This window comes from Agelaius tricolor, unplaced genomic scaffold (genome assembly GCF_023055355.1).
Source record: "Agelaius tricolor isolate 1412-34295 unplaced genomic scaffold, bAgeTri1.0.p SCAF_40, whole genome shotgun sequence".
NCBI lineage: Eukaryota > Metazoa > Chordata > Aves > Passeriformes > Icteridae > Agelaius > Agelaius tricolor.
The window spans coordinates 1,172,518-1,192,949 of NW_027269300.1; the positions used below are offsets into that span (position 1 = coordinate 1,172,518).

The 20,432-nt window shown below is 54.6% G+C and overlaps 1 protein-coding gene across 1 annotated transcript; it reads right to left on the minus strand.

Moving 5' to 3' along the window:
* Window positions 1-16,778: 16,778 nt before the first annotated feature.
* On the minus strand, window positions 16,779-18,061 carry LOC139603724 (olfactory receptor 14A16-like). Its single transcript, XM_071454620.1, has one exon. It carries the CDS (start codon window positions 18,026-18,028, stop codon window positions 17,096-17,098), a length of 933 nt encoding a protein of 310 aa, XP_071310721.1. The 5' UTR covers window positions 18,029-18,061; the 3' UTR covers window positions 16,779-17,095.
* Between the last annotated feature and the right edge of the window lie 2,371 nt (window positions 18,062-20,432).

Sequence of the window (20,432 nt, forward strand, 5' to 3'; positions counted from 1 at the left end):
GGCTCCCTGTTCTGGGCAGTGAGGAGGGGCTGCAGAGGCTCTGCAGGACTGACAGGATGGGCTTTGGGGCTGCCAGGAGAAGCTGAGGGACCTGGGCTGCTGGAGCTGCTGAAGAGGAGGCCCAGGGCTCCTCCTGCACCTGCTCCAAGGGTGGTTCCAGAGAATCACAGAATCAGCAAGGTTGGAAAAGATCTTGGAGATCATCAAGTCCAACCTGAGCCCTGACACCACCTTGTCTCCCTGAGCCTCCTCTTCTCCAGGATAAACAACCCCAGCTCCCTCAGCCGCTCCTCACAGGACTTGTGTTCCAGACCCCTCCCCAGCCCTGTTGCCCTTCTCTGGACACACTCCAGCCCCTCCATGGCCTTCCTAAACTGGGGGCCCAGAACTGCACACAGCACTTGAGGTGTGGCCTCACCTCACAAGTGTAAAGGGCAGGGCAAGAATCCCTGCCCTGCTCCTGCTGGCCACACCATTCCTGATCCAGGCCAGGAGCCATTGGCCTTCTTGCCCACCTGGGCACACTGCTGCCTCATGTCCAGCCTGCTGTCCATCCGTGCCCCAGGTCCCTTTCTGCCTGGCCGCTCTCCAGCCACTCTGTCCCCAACCTGTAGCACTACAAGGGTTGTTGTGGCCAAAGTGCAGGAGCCAGCACTTGGTCTTGTTCAACCTCTCCTTGTTGGATTTGGGCCCTGGATCCAGCCTGTCCAGGTCCCTCTGCAGAGCCCTCCTACCCTCCAGCAGATCCACACTCACACCCAGCTTGGTGTCATCTGCAGGTTTGCTGATGCTGGACTCAGTCCCCTCATGCAGATCAGCAGTGCAGACATTGAAATCCACGCTGGCTGGCTCTGATCCCTGGGCCATCCTGTGGGTGCCCTGTGATGGCACTCAGGGTGATCTGTTCCATAACCTTGCCAGGCACCCAGGTCAGGCTGACAGGCCTGGAGTTCCCCAGCTCCTCCTTCCAGCCCTTCTTGGGGATGGGCTCACATTGGCACCTCCAGTGCTCTGGGACCTCCCTGCTGAGCCAGGGCTGATGGTAAATGATGGAGAGCAGCTTGGGGAGCTCATCCACAGCTCCCTCATCCCCCTGGGATGGATCCCATCTGCTCCCAGAGACACCTGTGAGCATCTGAGTGGCTCAGCAGGTCCCCAGCTGCTTCCTCCTGGATTACAGGGGGGCTGTTCTGCTCCCTGTGCCCATCTACAGCTCAGGAGAACACTTGTCCTGAGGACAACCTGTCTTCTTGTTGAAAATTGAGATACACAAGGTGTTAAGCAGCTCAGCCTTTTCCTTATCTTTAGTTACTCTGTTCCCCACTGCATCCACTATCGAGTAGAGGTTCTCCTTATTCCTCCTTTTGCTATTAGTTTATTTATAAAAACTTTATTACTTTTTACAGAAGTGGCCAGGTGAAGCTCTAATTGAGCTTTCATCTCTCTACTTTTCTTTCTGCATGACCCAACAACATCCTTAAACACTTCCTGAGTTGCCTGACCTATTTTTTCTGAGTTCCCACAAAAAGCTCATGCCCAGCCAGGACAGTCATTTTCCTCTCTGGTTAAATTTTGTCACAGAGGCACAGTCTGTTCCTTCCCCTTTAAGATTCCGTTCTTGAGTTGTGTCCATCCTTCCTGGACACCTTTGTTTTTAAGGGCTGTTTCCCTTTAAAAAATCAGTACCTGATTCAGTACTCTCCAAATCTGCATCCTGAATAGGCCAAGGTTTGCCCTTCCTGATTCCAGGGTAGACGTTTTGTTCGTGCTCTTCCTTCTTTCACAGGATATTGAAAACTCGATTATTTCCCGGTGACTGTGCCCCAGGCAGCCTCCAACCACCACATCTCCCACCAGCCCTTCTCTGTTTGTGAACAGCAGCAGACAGAGCTTTCCTTGGGAGTGGGATTGTTACCAAAAATGCAGTAAAATAAAAACTCCTTAACACCAATGTAGCATTAAGAAGCAGCATTCTTTATTTGGCCAGATGCACAGGGGGATAGCTCCTCCCAAAGCTATGCATGCTGAGTACAGGAAAGTTTCAGTTTACATTCTGTATTTTGCATACATATTCATTGATTGTCCTGGACTAAACATACATATGTGTGGAGTTGGCCCAGCTGTGACTCAGAGTCAGCTGGTATTGGAATGAAATACCAATATAGCCGGATGGAACGTGCCTTGGCTCGTCTGACCCTTGCTGCTTGACCAAGGGCGGCAGCTGTGGTGGTTTCACCTCAGAGACACCTTTGGCTGGCTGGATATTGCAGCTGGGTGCTTGGGACAAGTCCAGGGAAGCAGGAACTCAGGTTTACCTCTGGTGGAAAGGCTTTAGGCAATGGTGAAGGAAAAGGAGACGGGTCCTGCTGGAGGGTTTCGATCCAGAGCTTTATTCCTGGCACACAGGCTTCTGAATGCAGCAACAGCTCCAACAGAACAAAGAACCATGTGGCTGCAGTGCTTTTTAACCCTGGGGAGAGGGGGAGGGAAGGGGTAGGGGTCCCACCAACCAGGTAAGGGAGGGGAAGTCTCAAGGGACAAATGACACCTGAATAGCCCAATGTTCCCAGGGCTGAGAGGCATCTTTTGAAGTTTGCCAGTCACTCAACGCCCTTGCTGGCATACCGAGATTGACGGACAGCTCTCAGCAGGAGGCAAGGGGAGGGGAAGGGAGAGGGTTATTGAGACACCTGGGTAAAGAACCGGGATACTGAGACAGGCTAATATATTGCACTGCAACAAGCTGGACTTTACCCCAAAAGAACCGAGCATGAGCTTCAAGCCCTGAGAATCATTTGTTTAACTTGGGGTGAGCTTGAGAGTTCCCCCAGAAGCCTTTGGTGTTGTTATGCTAAGTTGTCCCAGTTCTGCTCCCCTATTGGTTACCTGTTTGCCCTAGATGGTTGTTGTTCTAGAGTGTTCCACCCCCAAGTGTATATATTGTTGTTTCCCCTTTGTCTCAGGTCTTTGGATCCTGTCCCTCGTACTGTGGTCATCTTCTCCACATTTGTTGTTTTACACCCTGTTATTAAAGTTCTTTTTGGACAATTCCATCAAACCTGCTCCTTTTCATTTTCGCCACCCTCACCCTGAAGTCAGGGAACCAGAGAGGTTTGTCACAGCTGCACTCACTGTGATGCATATGATAATCATTTCCCCAAAATCATTAACTCATTTCCCCTGCCCTTTACCCATGTGTTCTTCTGTCCTGGGGGTCTCTCTGGTGGTCCCTGGTGCTTGTGGACCCCAATGTTCCAGTGGGCCTGGCTGAGCTGGCAGGACACTGAGGCTGGTGAATTTCAGTTCCCCTTCTCACACAATGGGCATTGTGTGGTTTCCATAGGCCTGGGGTTTTGGAGAACAAGCTTCAGGTGTGAGCTCAGCTGGTGTAAGCAATTTATCATCTGGTAACATGAGGTCACAGAGTGGGCTATGACACCACAGAGTGGGTTATGTGAGGTCACTGAGCAGCTATGACATCATAGGCTGTCTCTGTGACATCACAGAGCCAGGTGTGACATCACAGGGCAGAGGACTGACATCACAGAGCAGACTATGACATCACAGAGTTGGCTGTGACATCAGAGACCAGCTGTGTGACATTAGAAAATGGGTTGTGACATCACAGAGCAGGCTGTGACATCACAGGGGGAGGGGTGGCTGTGTGACATCACAGGAGGGCTGTGTGACTTCACAGAGTGGGTTGTGGCACCAAAGACCAGCATAGCGATATCAGAGAATAAGCTATGACATCACAGAGCAGGCTGTGACATCACAGGAGGGCTGTGTGAGGTCACTGGGTTGGTCTGCCCCTGACCCCCCTCACAGATTTCCCCCGAGAAGTCCAAAGCTGTTCATGCCCAGCAGGGTCCCTGTCCCCTGGTATCCCCCTGGTCCACCTGGAGCTGCAGCCTCCCCCAAGGATGTTCCACAGGAGCCACCCCAAAACCTGACTCAGGGACAAGGGGCTGGGCTGTGTGACCAGGACAGCAAGGACGGGGATTATCCAGGTCACTGTGGCCTGGGTTGGGTTCCCCAGGGCAGGAAAGATGTCTGGCAGCTGGAGCAGGGTCTGGGAAGGGCCTCCAAGGTGGGGCTGGAGCCCTTGGGCTGTGAGCAGAGGCTGAGGGAGCTGGGCTTGTCCAGCCCAGAGCAGGGAAGGCTGAGGGGCTCCTCATCCCAGCCTGGCAGTGCCAGCCAGGAGGGGATGGAGAACACAGAGCCAGGCTCTTCACTGGGGGGCCTGGGGGGAGACAAAAGACAATGGGTAGAAGGGGAAAAAGAGGGGAGATCAGCCAGGACAGGAGGAGATGAAATGAGTCAGGCTGGTTTCAGCATTTCCTCAACACCAAAAGCAGCCTGACCCCCTTCTCTGTCCACCACTGACAGCTTAAACAAATGGGAATTGTTCAGGCTGTTTTATCCCCACTCGAGGATGGGCATCCTGATACAAGAGTTTAAGTGAGTTTATATCTATCACAGAACCATATCTTTCTAAAATTTATTTTAGTATGGAAATCACTTGTGGATGGTGGAATCATCAGACACTGCAGGGACACTGGACATAGCTCAGGGAAGAGTGAGATTGTCATGAAATTGTATCGTGTTCAACCATGGTCTGTTGGCCATGAAGAGAAACTTCCTGTGCCTCTGAGTCCCACCAGTTCCTGACCCCCAAAGGACACAAACCTGGTGAGTTCTGGTTCCCACTCCAGCGTTGGCACCTGCACCTCCCTCCGTACCCAGAGCAGAGCTCCCTTGTCCCAGAAAGTCCCTGGCAATGCAGGGATGAAGGGAACAGGGCAGGCTGTGGGGATCAGGGGCAGGGCACAGCCAGGGATTTGGGGTGGTTGTGAGCCCAGGGCAGGACTCGGCCCCTGGCCTTGGTGAACCTCATCCCATTGTCCTGGGCCCATGGCTCCAGCCTGGCCAGATCCCTCTGCAGAGCTTCCTGCCCTCCAGCACAGCCACACTGCCACCCAGCTTGGGCTCACCTGGGAACTGACTGAGGGTGCCCTCCATGGCCTCGTCCAGATCAGCAATAAAGAGATTTCACTGACCTGGCCCCAGTCCTGAGCCCTGGGGACACCCCTGGATATGACTCCATTCCTCAGCTGCTCTGAGTGCCAGGGGTTGGATGAGGGAAATGGTGGGGAGGGGGTAGGGACAAAGTGGGATTGATTGTCAGCCATGGAGGGTCTTGATTTCCATATCTGTTCAAACTGAATTAGGAGGGGCTGGGGATCAATATCAACTGAGGATTGCTGATAGCAATCTATAAACAGGGAAAGAAAACTAAATAGGACAAAGCAATTCTCTCTTCATTCTTTTCAATTTAGAAGATTCAATTTGAATACACTTCTGAAATATCTCTAATTAACCACAAAAGAATTCAAGACTTGAATTATTCCCATGGGCTTGTCTTGTTTGGGTGTTTTGAACAAATGTTTATGAGCCTTTGTACTGAATTCCTGAACTGAAGAGCTCAAGAAAGAAGAGGCCTCTGCAAAAGTAAAATTCATCACCAACCTCCAAGGTGCTGAGGATCCATCCTGATCAGAGCAGGAATGAACAGAAATGGGCACAGCTTTGTGGCTGGCCCAGCTTTGGGATGGGCCCTGGGCCTGGAGCAGGAGCAGCTCTTGAGGGCCCCAAGGCCGGGGCTCTTGTGCTGCCCTGGGCAGATGGGATGGCAGCAGGGGCTGCAGAGCTCTCAGCACCTCCTGCAGAGGAGAGCAGGGTACCCAGGGAGCCTCCTTTCCCTTGGCCAGGCACCTTCCCCCATGGTGGGGCTGAGTCCTGTGGCAGCTGCAGCTGCTGCTGTGCCCTTGGCAGGGGCTGAGGCCGTGGGGCAGTGCCCAGAGCAGCCTGGCCTGAGCAGAGCTGTGGGGCCAGAGCCAGCTGGGCTGGGCTGGGCTCAGAGAGGCCCTTGGTGCTGCCCAGAGCTCAGGGCAGCTGGCAGAGCTTGCAGGGAGCTGGGCTGGGCTCAGAGAGCCTGGCCCAGAAACCATCAGTGTCCATCTCAGCCTGGCTGAGCGTGCAGGGGCCAAGAAGAGCAGCCCAGGCTCTGCAAGTTCTCTGGGTGGGAGCTGAGCTTGTGAGCCCTGAGCCCTGCCCACTGCTGGGGCTGCACCTCCAACTCCAGAGGAGATGGGACAGATGGGAGCAGAGACAAATCATTCCTGCTGCATTCTTTCTTGTGTTTGCCTTTACAGGTGACCTGGATCCATATGTAGAGGAGGTGCTTGGTGACAGATAACACTCCTAGAATGAGAAGAATAATATTATGTAACTGAAAATATTATTTCATGCATAATACACAATGAGGAAATAAAGACTCAAATGATCAGGAAAGCATCTGAATTTTTCAGAGGAGGAGAGACTCATTGATGTTCCAGTAGTCAAAGCTGTTCAAATAGTTTCCTCAGGGCTTCCTTGAGATGAGAGGTGACCACCAGAAGCCAAGGCCAGCCATAGCTCTCTGTCCTGGCAGCTTTTGTCTGAATGAATCTTGCATATAGGGAATTTTTCAGGGGGAGTATCAATTTTGGCTGTGGGCACCTGGAAAGGTGGGTGGTTCTTTTCCATAGTTCTGCTTCACACTTGGCCCCTTGGAACCATGCAGCCCAACAGTGCCACAACGATTGCCTTGATTCCATGGGGTCCCCACAGTGTCACAATGGCTCCTTGGTTCCTTGATGCCCTAATTTTTTGTTGTTACCACGATCTCCACATGAAGGAAAGCACAGAGCCCCAGTGTTTCAGGGGCTGATGAACAGCAGCCACCAGAGGCCAAGGCCAGCCTGAGCTGTCTGTTCTGGCAGATTTCATCTAGGAGCAACCGAATAAATAACTTGGATTCTGTATCTCAGATTTACAGAATTTTGGGAACAGAATCCTGATTTTAGACATGAGCACCTGGAGGAGAAGGCCAGTTCATTCCCACAGGAAGGAAAGCCCAGAGCCCCAGTGTTTCAGGGGCACATGGGAACAGACCCTCAACATGCCAAGGGCAGTTCAGCCAGTCAGGCCAAGCCAACCAGACCTGTTCCCTGTTACCTTGTATCCACAGAGCCCCACAGTTTCAAAATGGTGGTGTCACATTAGATCCTTGGCTACATGAGGCTCTGCTGTGTCACACTGGCTTCTTGCTTCCATTGGGCTCTGCAGTGTCCCTATGGTCCCTTGCTTCCATGAGGCCTTGCAGTGTCAAAACGGTTGCCTTGGTTCCATGGAGCTGCACAATGGCACAATGGCCTCCTTGGTTTCATGAGGCTGCAGAGTGTCACAATGGCCCCTTGGTTCTTTTGGGTTCCTCAGGATCCCAGTGGCCCCTTGGCTGCATGAGGCCCAGCTGTGTCACACTGGCCTCTTGCTTCCATTGGGCCCTGTAGCATCACAATTGTCCCCCCTTAGTTCCATGAGGCCCAGCAGTGTCACAGTGCTCCCCTTGGTACCGCTGTATCACAATGGAGCCTTGTTCAATGAAGCCCTGCCATGTCAAAATGGTGTCCTGTATTTCATGGGGTGTCACAACCTCACAATGGACCTTTGGTTCCATGAGTCCCACATTGTTCCAAGAATCCTTAGTTCCATGTGGCCCTGTAGGGTCACAATGGTCCCTTGGTTCCGTGGTGCCACACAGGGCCAAAATTGCCCTTTGTCCCAACAGGGCCTCATAGTGTCACAATGGACTCCTTGGTTCCATGGAGACACAAAGTGCCACAGTGGCCCTTTGGTTTCACCAGGCCTCAAAGTGTGAAAATGGCCTCCATGGTTTCACGCAGTCATGCTGAGTCAAAATGGACCTGTGGTTCCATGATGCCCCATAGTGTCACAATGGTCTCCTTGGTTCTGCACTTTAAGAATCCCCCCTTGGTCCCTCAGAGCCCCACAGTGTCACTATTGTGCCCTTGGTTCCATGAGGCCTTGCTGTGTCACAATTGCCCCTTGGTTCCATGATGTCCCGTAGCAGAGCAATGGTCTCCTTGGTTCCACAGTGTCAGAATGGCCCCTTTGTCCCATGGAGCCCCACAGTGTCACTGTGCTCCCCTTGATTCCATGAGGCCCTGCAGTTTCACAATGGCCGCTTGGTTCCAATGGGTTCTGAAGGGCCCTAATGGTCTCCATGGTTCCATGAGGCCCTGCAATCTCCCAATGGACCCTTGGTTCCAAGGGCCCCGCAGTGTCACAAGGCTGCCTTACTTCCACAAGGCCCTGCAGTGTCATGGTGGCCCTTTGGCTCCATGAGGCAAAGCAGAATCAGAATGGCCCCTTGGTTCCATGGAGCACCACGGTGTCACCATGGTCCCATTGGTTCCACAGGGTCCCTCAGTGTAACAATGGACCTTTGGTTCCATGAGGTTCCTCAGTGTCTCAGTGGCCCCTTGGCTCAGTGTGGCCCCGCTGTGTCACAGTGCCAGGTGGTTCCATGAGGTCCCACAGTGTCCAAATGGTCTCCTTGGTTCTGGGAAGCCCCACAGAGCCACAAGGGACCCTTGGTTCCAGGAGGCCTTGCTGTGTCACAATGGACTTTTGGTTCCAGGAGCTTCCACACTGTCAGCAATGGTCTGAGCACTGCAGTGTCACCATGGATCCTTTGTTCCATGAGGTTCCAGAGCAGAACATGATCCCATTGATTCCAGAAGGTCCTGCAGTGTCCCAATGGACCATTGGTTCCATGCAGCCCCACACTGTCGCAATGACCCCATGGCTCCAGGAGCTTCCACACTGTCAGCAATGCTCTCCTTGGTTCCATGAGGCCTTGCTCTGATACAATGGACTTTTGGTTCCATGGGGTTCCACTGCATCACCAGGGACCCTTTGTACCATGGGGTTCCACAGCGTCACAGCTGACTCCTTTCTTCTGCCAGCCTCTGCTGTCACCAAATGTCCAAAATATCAGAATAAGGCTCCATAACACTCATTTGCTATTTCAGAGGGCATCATTTATTCAGACCTGAGATCCAGCATGGGATAACTCCTAACCTTACGTGGACATGTAATTCTACCAGTGTGTTGCTTATATACAGTGGCTAAAGACGAATTACAATTTACCCATTTCCATAAAACCCACCCCAAGTTCCCAGATTCACTCCTTGTTTTCTCTATCCCTGCACCCTTGAGCCAGATGTCTTCTTCTTCTCTTCCAACCATCCTTGCTGGGAAAGCAGCCCCTGCATGCCTTGTTCCTGTGCTGAAAGTTCGCAGGCAGGGTAAAAATGGGATGAACCCTTTTGGTATCAGCCCCAGGCTTTGTGTGGGCAGGCAGAGGCAGGCAGGAGGCAGAGCTGCCAGCAAAGGAAGGGCCCAGCCAGCTGGGGCAGCCGGGGGATGCCGACAGCCTGCAGGGACAGAGGCGCAGGGCAGGGACACCGTAGGACAGCCTGGGCTGCACAGGGCACAGGCATGGGCAGCAGCTGCAAGACAGCCCTGCCAGAGCCAACTGGGGCAGCACTTTGGCCATGGCTGCTGGGCCTGGGCCTGAGGCAGGAGCAGGAGACAAGTGACCCTTGCAGGCCTGGGGCCTCATGGCCTCCTTGTCCCTGCTCAGCAGCCTGGCAGGGGCCGCCCCATGCTCCTGCCCTTGGCATTGCACATCCCCACATGCCACTGCCCATCCCGGCAAGAGCCCTGAGCAAGGAGGGAGGGACAGCATCTGCCTGGCCAGGCCCTGGGGCTCAGGCCTTGGCCCTTGGCATTCCTCAAACACATCCAGCTTTGCTCAGCACCAGAGACACCTTGGCCTTGTTTGTCCCCAGCTGCCCTCACTGCCTCCAGTGTTCTGCTCTAACTGGAACCTGGGGACATTTTCTCAGTCGTGTTCCTCAGTGGGATCCATTAAAACTTCAAGAAACTTTGGAGTTTCAATTTAAGTTTGAGTTCTTGAGAAGTTTTTTGAAGACACTCTCAGGGACTGAGTCTGATGTAAACAACACCAAAGCCCTGAGTGGGTCATTAAAGTATTCCTAGTCCAGTTATGGAGAAAGATTTCAAAGAACTTATCAGAAACAGACATTCCTATTTTGAATGAAGTATTTTATTTTATTTTATTTCTCTTTAGCGCAGAGGTGATTGCAGCATTCTGTGATTGAGATTGACCCAGGGTCTCTCCTCAGCAGCTCTGGCCTGCTCACAGAAGCTGTGCCTGGAGCTCTGACCCACTGTGGACAACCTTGCTCCACAGTGCCCAGCCCCATCCTGTCTGTCCTCACTCCCCTGGCACCTGCTGTGCTTGGAGAGCTGGCTGCACCCAGCCTGAGAGGGGTTTTCCCTTTTTGTATTTTTTGAAGCAATCTGAAACTCCTGAGTTTCCCCATTGCAAACAGACACACTGCTCAGGTGTGTGCCAGACCCAGGTGCCACCAAAGCCACTGCAGAGCTGCCCTGGGCCAGCTGTGAGGGTGGATCATCAGCCCAAGCTGCACTGGGCCACTGCAAGGGGCTGTGGCCATGGGCACTGCACTGACCCCACTGCTGGGTTTGGCTGCCACGGCCACCGTGAGAAATTAAACTGTCCTTGGAAACACTGGGGAGGACTGGGACATACTGGGGAACACTGGGAACGCTGTGGGGAAGACTGGGGACACTGGGGCACCCTGTGTTTGAAACTGGGAGGAACTGGAGGGACTGGGAATGGTCTCAGGTGTATTGGCAGGGACTGGGCTGTACTGGGAGGGATTGGAGGGGCACTGGAGTTTTACTGGGGCTGTACTGGGGTAGTACTGGGAATGAACTGGGCTGTACTGGGAAGGAATGGAGAGGCTGTTCCCGCCTCCGCCGCCTCTCATTTGCCGAGGCTCCTACCCATCACCGCTCACAGCCAATCAGCGCAAGAGATCCGGGCCTGGGGGCGGTGCCTAGACGGCAGACATGTTTTTCTTTTTGCCTACAACTCCCATCATGCCTCGCGGCCGGATACAGCCCAATTGCATCTGGGACTACAACGCCCGTCATGCCCCGCGCTCCACAGAACCCCGGGATCCCCCCCCATCTGTCCCATAAGTGTCCCCTAGACCATCCAGGATCCCTCAGTGCCCCCTCAGTGCCCATTTGGGACCCCCCAAAAGCGTCCCCGGACCCCCTGAGTGCTCCCAACCCCACAGATGCCCGGTACACCCCCTTCTGGGAATTCGTCTCCTCTCATCCCCCGTGGCCCCCGAGCCCCTCAGAACACAGTCCCGCGCCTAAAACTCCTGCCGTGCCCCGCGCCCTAAAGAGCCCAGATAGAGCTCCCCGAGCTCCCCCGAAGGATTCCCGAGCTGTTTAAGTTCCCCCGAGGACCTCAAGTCGCGGCTCGGACGCAAAAGTGTCCCCCAAGTGCCTTCCCGGACCCCCAAACGCCCCGTTCCAACCACTTCCGGGACTACAGCTCCCATCATGCTCCGCGGTGCAGAAAAGCGCTATTCCAGACGGGACTTCATCTCCCGTCAGGCCCCGCGCCCCTCCGAGAGCCATTGCAGCTGCGCCTCGAACTCCCGTGATGCTCTGCGGCCCCGTTAAACCGTATTAGACCCGTGCCTACAAGTCCCATACACCCCCGCGGCCCACAGAGCCCCGTTCGAGCCCCCCAAGGACCCGCCCGGACCCCGCAGGGCCCCGAATTCCCCTCCCTGACCTCCAAGGGCCCCCGTGGACCCCCAAGTGCTGCCCCGGACCCCGAACTGTCCCTCACAATCCCTGAGTGCCCTTCCAGTGCCCACCCGCCTGGCCCAAATGTCCTCCAGACCCTCTAGTTCTCTCTGAATTCCCTCCCAAGACCCAAAACTGCCCCAAATGTGCCCCTGAAATGGCTACAGGGACCCCAAAATGCCTCCTCTTGACCATTTGCAAAAAAAAAGATGATAAAAACGATGGCAAAAGGTCTACAAAGAATATTAGTTACCATAAAGAGGAAGAAATAAATACCCAATAGAGCTTAATGAATTAATGAAGGGAATTGTGTTACTTAGAACCAATGACCAATAATTTTCTTGGTTGCTAAAAGTGTATAGATTTTTTAATATAAATGTACAAGTTAGGTAATTAAAATTGAATAATACTATCAGAATAATATAATTATCATTTTATTAATTAATTGAATTTTATTTATAAGGAAAAAGGCTTAATTTTTTTTTATATTTAGGGATATTAGTCCCAGGTAGGCGATGTCAGACATGGTGAGGCTGGGGGTGAAGAGCAAGTTGTCCAAACAGGCTCAGCCCGCAAGGGGCTCATTCTTCTCACTGCCCAGACCTCCTAAGGAGACATTCAGCATCAAGATCACCTGGGGAATGCTTCCATCCCCTCTTCTCTGAAATGAAAAGTAAAAAAATATTCCCTTGACTAAAACCAAAAATCATGAGGTGCACTTTGAAATCTCCCTCCTGAAGAGAACTCCAAACTGACTCCAATCACTGCACAAGGCCTGGAGACTCAAAGGCAATGGAAGGGAGACAAAGAGCTCCTGAGGGCTTTCTGTATTTTAATCAGCCCCACGGTGGATTTGGGCCTGGCTCCAGGAGCCTCAGGCATGGAGAGAAGGATGAAGAAGCTGCTCAAGGAGTCAGCAGCAAAACTCCAAGTGCCTTGGAGCATGGCTGGGCCCCAGTGAGGGCAGGGAGGGCCAAAGGCTGCCCAGGGCCTGGTGAGAGCAGATCCTTGAGGCCAGGATTGCAGGGAGCCCAAGGCTCGGAGCAGGGAACTGCAATGCTGAGCAAGGCCTGGCTTGGCCGCAGGAAGCAGAAAGGCCAAGGCCTGAGCCCAGCCTGGGCCAGCAGGGCCTGTCCCTCACGGCTGCCTCGGGGCTCTTGGTGGGCCAGGGGCATGTGAGGGGCAGCAAGGACAAATGCCAGAAACCTGCAGCCCCTGCCAGCCTCCCCAGGGAGGCCGTGGGAGAAGCAAAGTGCAGCCCCTGCCAGGAAAGTTCCTCCTGTGGGGCCTCCAGAGGCACTGCCCGAGCCCAGGGCACAAAGGCCTGGCTGCCTGTGGCCCTGCCAGCCCTGCCCAGCCCTTGGCCATCTGTCCTGCAGGCTGTGGCCCCTGGGCGTGCTGCTCCTCTGCCCTGGCCGGCTGCACTCGCCCATCTCGCTGTCCCCCAGCATTTCTCACCCAGCGTTTCTGTGCCCTCCCTGGGCTCCCTGCACCCAGCGCTGCCGGCTCCTGGCACACAGAGCCCAGCCATGGCCCAGCCTCACACTGCCACACCTCCAGCACCAACATTCTGCCCTGCGAGGGACTTTGCTTTCTCCTCAGCTCCAGCCTGAAGCTTCCAAGTTGCACTTTGGGGAGGTTTCCTGCAATTCCCACTGCCAAGGAAAGCTCTGTCTCCTGCTGGTCACAAACAGAGAAGGGCTGGTGGAGATGTGGTGGTCAGAGGCTTTTTGGGGCACAGTGACTATGAAATTATTGACTTTTTAAACATTCTTTGAAAGGTGGAGCATCAAAAACTTCTACATTGGAGTAACAGAGAGCACACTTTGGCATATTAGGATTGATTTGGGGAGTACCAATCAGATACTGATTTTTTAAAGGGAAACAGCCCTTAAAAACAAAGGCTTCCAGGAAGGATGGACACCCTTCAAGAAAGAAATTTTGAAGGAGCAGGAAGAGCCTGTCCCTCTGGGCCCAAAAGTGAGCTAGCAGGGAAAATTATTGGTCTGGCTGGGCAGGGAGCATTTTCCAGAAACTCAAGGTTAAAATTAGGGTGCATGACCTCTGGATAGAGGAGCAGGAAACTCAGAACATTTTTAAGGATGTTGTTAGATCATGCAGAAAGAAAATTAGAGAGGTGAAGCTCAATTAGGGCTGAACCTGGCCACTTCTGTGAAGGATAATAAAAATGATTTAGTAGATATATTAATGGCAAAAGGAGGGCTAAGGAGAACCTCCATCCCTTATTGGAGACATATGGTTACCAAAGATGAGGAAAAAGCTGAGCTGTTTAACACCTTGTGTATCTCAATTTTCAAGGATAAGACAGCTTGTCCTCAGGACAAGTGTTCTCCTGAGCTGTAGATGGGACAGGGAGCAGAACAGCCCCCTTGTAAGCAGCCGTTAAAAACAAAGGTGTCCAGGAAGGATGGATACACCTCAAGAAAGGAATCTTAAAGGGGAAGGAGCAGACTGTGCCTCTGTGACAAAATTTAACCAGAGAAGAAAATGACTGTCCTGGCTGGGCATGAGCTTTTTGTGGGAACTCAGGAAAAATAGGTCAGGAAACTCAGGAAGTGTTTAAGGATGTTGTTGGGTCATGCAGAAAGAAAAGTAGAGAGATGAAAGCTCAATTAGAGCTTCACCTGGCCACTTCTGTAAAAAGTAATAAAGAAAAGTTTTTATAAAAAAACTAATAGCAAAAGGAGGAATAAGGAGAATCTCTGCTCGATATTGGATGCAGTGGGGAACAGAGTAACTAAAGATAAGGAAAAGGCTGAGCTGCTTAACACCTTGTGTATCTCAATTTTCAACAAGAAGACAGGTTATCCTCAGGACAAGTGTTCTCCTGAGCTGTAGATGGGCACAGGGAGCAGAACAGCCCCCCTGTAATCCAGGAGGAAGCAGCTGGGGACCTGCTGAGCCACTCAGATGCTCACAGGTGTCTCTGGGAGCAGATGGGATCCATCCCAGGGGGATGAGGGAGCTGTGGATGAGCTCCCCAAGCTGCTCTCCATCATTTACCATCAGTGCTGGCTCAGCAGGGAGGTCCCAGAGCACTGGAGGTGCCAATGTGAGCCCATCCCCAGGAAGGGCTGGAAGGAGGAGCTGGGGAACTCCAGGCCTGTCAGCCTGACCTGGGTGCCCGGCAAGGGTATGGAACAGATCACCCTGAGTGCCATCACAGGGCACCCACAGGATGGCCCAGGGATCAGAGCCAGCCAGCGTGGATTTCAATGTCTGCACTGATGATCTGCATGAGGGGACTGAGTCCAGCATCAGCAAATCTGCAGATGACACCAAGCTGGGTGTGAGTGTGGATCTGCTGGAGGGTAGGAGGGTTCTGCAGAGGGACCTGGACAGGCTGGATCCAGGGCCCAAATCCAGCAAGGTGAGGTTGAACAAGACCAAGTGCTGGGTCCTGCACTTTGGCCACAACAACCCCTGCAGCGCTACAGGCTGGGGACAGAGGGGCTGGAGAGCGGCCAGGCAGAAAGGGACCTGGGGCACAGATGGACAGCAGGCTGGACATGAGGCAGCAGTGTGCCCAGGTGGGCAAGAAGGCCAATGGCTCCTGGCCTGGATCAGGAATGGTGTGGCCAGCAGGAGCAGGGCAGGGATTCTTCCCCTGCACTCTGCACTGGTGAGGCCACACAGTTCTGGGCCCCCAGTTTAGGAAGGCCATGGAGGGGCTGGAGCGTGTCCAGAGAGGGGCAAGGAGGATGGTGAGGGGTCTGGAACACAAGTCCTGTGAGGAGCGGCTGAGGGAGCTGGGGTTGTTTATCCTGGAAAAGAGGAGGCTCAGGGAGACAAGGTGGTGTCAGGGCTCAGGTTGGACTTGATGATCTCCAAGGTCTTTTCCAACCTTGCTGATTCTGTGATTCTCTGGAACCACCCTTGGAGCAGTTGCAGGATTGAGCCCTGGGCCTCCTCTTCAGCAGCTCCAGCAGCCCAGGTCCCTCAGCTTCTCCTGGCAGCCCCAAAGCCCATCCTGTCAGTCCTGCAGAGCCTCTGCAGCCCCTCCTCACTGCCCAGAACAGGGAGCCCCAGAGCCAGACACAGCAGCCCAGATGTGCCCCCCTGGCCTGGGGTGCCTCTGGCAAGGGAGCAGCAGCAGGCACTGCAGGAGCCTGCAGATAATTCCTGCAGCACTTGTAGGATGATCCTGCTGCCCAAGGGACGTTCCCATGGGGCCAAGTCAGGAACTGCAATGGGGAGTGGGGCCAGAGAGGAAAGGGCAAACAGGGATGGGCTGTTTGCAGGGGAGGGAAGAGGGATGGGCAATAGGAAGAAATCTGGATCAGGAAAGAGGAAAGAAAGCAAAGGTGAAGCCAAGGAAATGCTCAGGGCAGTTTGGGGGTGGCTGCCAGGCAGCCCTGGCTCAGAGCAACAGCGTCTGCAGTGGGACAGGAAACTCCCAGCTGATGGGAACAAACTTTCTGGCTGAGTGCAGAGTCCAGGACAAAGCTGAGTGGTTTCCCTGGTGTCCCCCAGCCCTTGCTGGCCCCAGGAGCTGATGGCATTTGTGCTCCCTCAGGTTCATGTCCCCACAGCAACAGCATGGGAGTGCTGCCCCTGCTGTGTGCAATGCAAACAGGGGCTGCTGAGCCAGTGCTGCCGTGTCTGTGCCTGCAAGGATGGGCCACCTGTGTGAGCTGGGGGAGAGGGCAGGGCTGCAGAGGGGGGATGTTGTTGGCAGCTGCATGAGGACGCTCTGGGACGCTGCCCTGGGCTGTGCAGCGCACTGGGCATGGATCAGCCCCTGCTCTGCTGCTCCTTCCCGTCTGCCCCAGGGCCCTTGCAGAGCCCCAGCCGTGCTGTTTGCCCCCAGCCTGCCCACGGCCAGACTGGGGCTGCTCACGGGGCTTTTCAGGGCTGAGCATTGGCCTGGCTGTGTTCTTGAGAGAGCCTGGGCAAAGAGCCTGGAGCCCCCAGGCCCTGGGCTGAGGCGTCAGCGCTGCCCCAGCAGTGCCCATGGCCTGTCCCTGCTGCAGCCTCGGCACTGCCACCCCCAGGGCTGTGCCTGGCCCCGAGAGCACTCAGGCCCTGCAGCAACACCAGGGCCACCAGGGCAGCGGGGCAGGGCCACGGCAGCAGCACTGGCAACACCAAGTGCTGCTGCTGCTGCTGGGCACAGCTGCTGTGCCAGCCCTGATCTGCCCCAGCTCTGCACACAGACATTGCCACTGCAGCTAAAGACAAGGGGATAAAAGGGCATCTCTGGTGAAAACTCTGCTGGGAGATCCTTTATTTCTTTTAAAGCCAACGAGAGTGCAGCTCTTTGACACCGTCTGGGGCCACAGTGAAGCTGGGAGAAACAAAATAAGAAATGGCAGAAACAATGGCCTTGGTTTAGGGATAATATTAAAAAATGAAAAGAGAATAAAAAAAAAAAAAAACAGTCCAACAAGAAGTATCAAAGATTACTTTTATTTCAAGAGATATGCAGAAATTGACAACCAGTTTAATGTTTCCTAAATGGTCCACTTATCAGTCTCCACACTGCAGCCTTGAGCTCCTGGTTCCTCAGGCTGTAGATGAGGGGGTTCAGGGCTGGAGGCACCACCGAGTACAGAACTGACAGGGCCAGATCCAGGGATGGGGAGGACAGGAAGGGGGGTTTCAGGTAGGCAAAAAAGCCAGTGCTGACAAACAGTGAGACCACGGCCAGGTGAGGGAGGCAGGTGGAAAAGGCTTTGTGCCGTCCCTGCTGAGAGGGAATCCTCAGCACAGCCCTGAAGATTTGCACATAGGAGAAAACAATGAACACAAAACAGCCAAAAGCAAAACCAACAATACCAGCAAGAAGACCAAGTTCCCTGAGGTAGGATTGTGAGCAGGAGAGCTTGAGGATCTGGGGCACCTCACAGAAGAACTGGCCCAGGGCATTGCCATGGCACAGGGGCAGGGAAAATGTATTGGCTGTGTTCAACAGAGCATTGAGAAAGGCACTGGCCCAGGCAGCTGCTGCCATGTGGGCACAAGCTCTGCTGCCCAGGAGGGTCCCGTAGTGCAGGGGTTTGCAGATGGACACGTAGCGGTCGTAGCACATGATGGTCAGGAGGAAAAACTCTGCTGAAATGAAGAAGATTATGAAAAAGAGCTGTGCAGCACATCCTGAGTAGGAGATGGTGCTGGTGTCCCAGAGGGAATTGTGCATGGCTTTGGGGACAGTGGTGCAGATGGAGCCCAGGTCGCTGAGGGCCAGGTTGAGCAGGAAGAAGAACATGGGCGTGTGCAGGTGGTGGCCGCAGGCTACGGCGCTGATGATGAGGCCGTTGCCCAGGAGGGCAGCCAGGGAGATGCCCAGCAAGAGGCAGAAGTGCAGGAGCTGCAGCTGCCGCGTGTCTGCCAATGCCAGCAGGAGGAAGTGCCTGATGGAGCTGCTGTTGGACATTTGCTGTCTCTGGGCATTTCAACCTGCAGAAGGAGGAAAGACAGGGCAATGGAGGGGAGATTTCTCACAGATTTATCAAAGCCCTTTCTCATAGGCCCTTTCCTGACAATAAACACCTCCCCATGTCTATGTCTCAGAGATCTTCCTTCACCTTTGCTGCTGGAGCCCTGATTGCTGCTGGCCAATGTCGTGTCAGGAGCTGGACCTTCAGCTGCAGGACACCTGGGAGTCAGCCCTGATCCCCAGTCAGTGCAGGGGAACAATGAGGGCAGGGGCCAGTCCTGGTATTGGGACTTTAATAAAATATGTTCTCCTAAAGCAGAGGAGCTGCCTGGGTGAAGGGATGGGGATTGCTGAAGGCAGAACAAGAGATTCTGCTGCACTGTGGAAGAACAGAGTCCAGGGAGGCAGGAGGGTTGTCTGAGGCTTAGTGCAGACTGAGGGGAGCTGCTCTGTCCCTCTCTCCTGTTCCAGCTGGCCTGCACTTGCACCTTTCTGAGATCCAGTCCCGTGTTACCCTGGACAGCCAGGAGACTCTGCAGAGAGCAGAGGGATCCCTGGCACACAAAGTGGCTCCTGCCTTTCCCAGAGTCAGGAGAGTGGGCTCATTGCCAGCCTCCCAGGCTGCCCTGCCCAGAGCTCCCCGGGCACAGGGAGCTGGGACACCCCATTGCTGTGCTCAGCCTGCACAGGAGGAGCCCAAGGGCTGGGCCTGGCCCTGCAGCTGGAACTGCCATTCCAGAGAGCCCCTCAGCAATGCCAGCAGCACCTGGGCAAGGCAAGGGGAGAGAGAGAGCTGGGCCTGAGGAAAAGCCTTTCCCTGCCCAGCCCTGCCCAGCCCCTGCCAGGCAGCAGCAGGGCAGGACAGTGGCCCTCAGGCCCTGGTCAGCAGGGAATGAATGGGCACATGGCCGGAGAGATGCCCTTCATCTCTGGGGCTGCTCTGCCGGCCCAGGAGGGACTGAGGGCCCCGAGCCCCCGGGCTGAGGGCTGTGCTGGCTGCGAGGGGACACAAGAGCTGTGCTGCTCAGGGCAGTGTCTGCCCTGCAGGGCAGGCCCGGCAGGTGCCACATCTGCCCTGCAGCAGGGCTGCCCTCAGCACTGCCTCCCTCCCTCCCTGCCCACGGCTCTGCTGCTGGAGCTGTCCCAGCCCCAGCTGCTCCTGTGGCCCCGGGCTCCTTCCCTGCCAGAGCTGCCAGAGCCCAGCCCAGCCCCTGGGCCAGCCCTGCCCTGCAGCTGCTCGGCCCTGCAGGGATTAAAGAACAGCTCCCCCAGCCTGGGCACCATGGAAAGGTGATGCTGCATGGATCTGGAGGCTGGGCAGGTGCAGGCACTTGCTGAGGTGCCCAGGAATCCTCAGGGTGATGGTTTAAGAGTCTCAGCCCCTGCTCTGCCCTGCACAGCTGAGTTTCCATTGCCACCCAGCTGAGCCAGGGAAAAGTGGGAGCACAGATTCAGGAAAGCAGAGACCCAAGCAGGAAACTCCTGCCCTGAATGAGCTCACGACAAGTCCCCTCAGAAGGGCAGCCCTGCTCTGCAGCACATCCTCCACCTCCTCCTTCTCCTGTGCCACAGAGAAACTGGGAGAGTCCTCCTGACACATCCCCCAGGCTCTGGGGTGTGCTGGCTTCAGGAGATCCCTCCAGGAGCACAGGGGACATTGCCCTGCACCCACACACTCACCATGCACAGGGCTGTGAAGATCTTTCCCCAGGTGAAGTCTCAGCTCAATGTCTTCCCAATCCTGATTGCCTTCAGCCTGTCTCTGCCTGCCTCCTGTCCCCTCAGTGCCTGCAGGCAGAGCTCTCAGCCCTGCTGGGCTGGGAGAGGAGTTGGCCCTGGGAAGAGCTGTTCCTTTAAAGTTCAGCAGCACAGACACAGCACAAGGACTTTAATGAGCCTCTCGGGGATTTGGTGTTGTTTACATCAAAATCAGTCCCTTAGATTGTCTTCAGAAAACTTCTCAAGAACTGAAACTTAAATTGAGACTCTGAAGTTTCTTGAAGTTTTAATGGGTCCCACTGAGGGACAGGACTGAGAAAGTGTCCCCAGGTTCCAGGTAGAGCAGAACACTGGAGGCAGTGATGACAGCTGGGGACAAACAAGGCCAAGGTGCTGAGCAAAGCTGGATGTGTTTGAGGAATGCCAAGGGCCAAGGCCTGAGCCCCAGGGCCTGGCCAGGCAGATGCTGTCCCTCCCTCCTTGCTCAGGGCTCTTGCCGGGATGGGCACTGGCATGTGGGGATGTGCAATGCCAAGGGCAGGAGCATGGGGCGGCCCCTGCCAGGCTGCTGAGCAGGGACAAGGAGGCCATGAGGCCCCAGGCCTGCAAGGGTCACTTGTCTCCTGCTCCTGCCTCAGTGCTTTCCTTTTTATAGAAAAGAACCATCCCTCCTTCCCAGGCA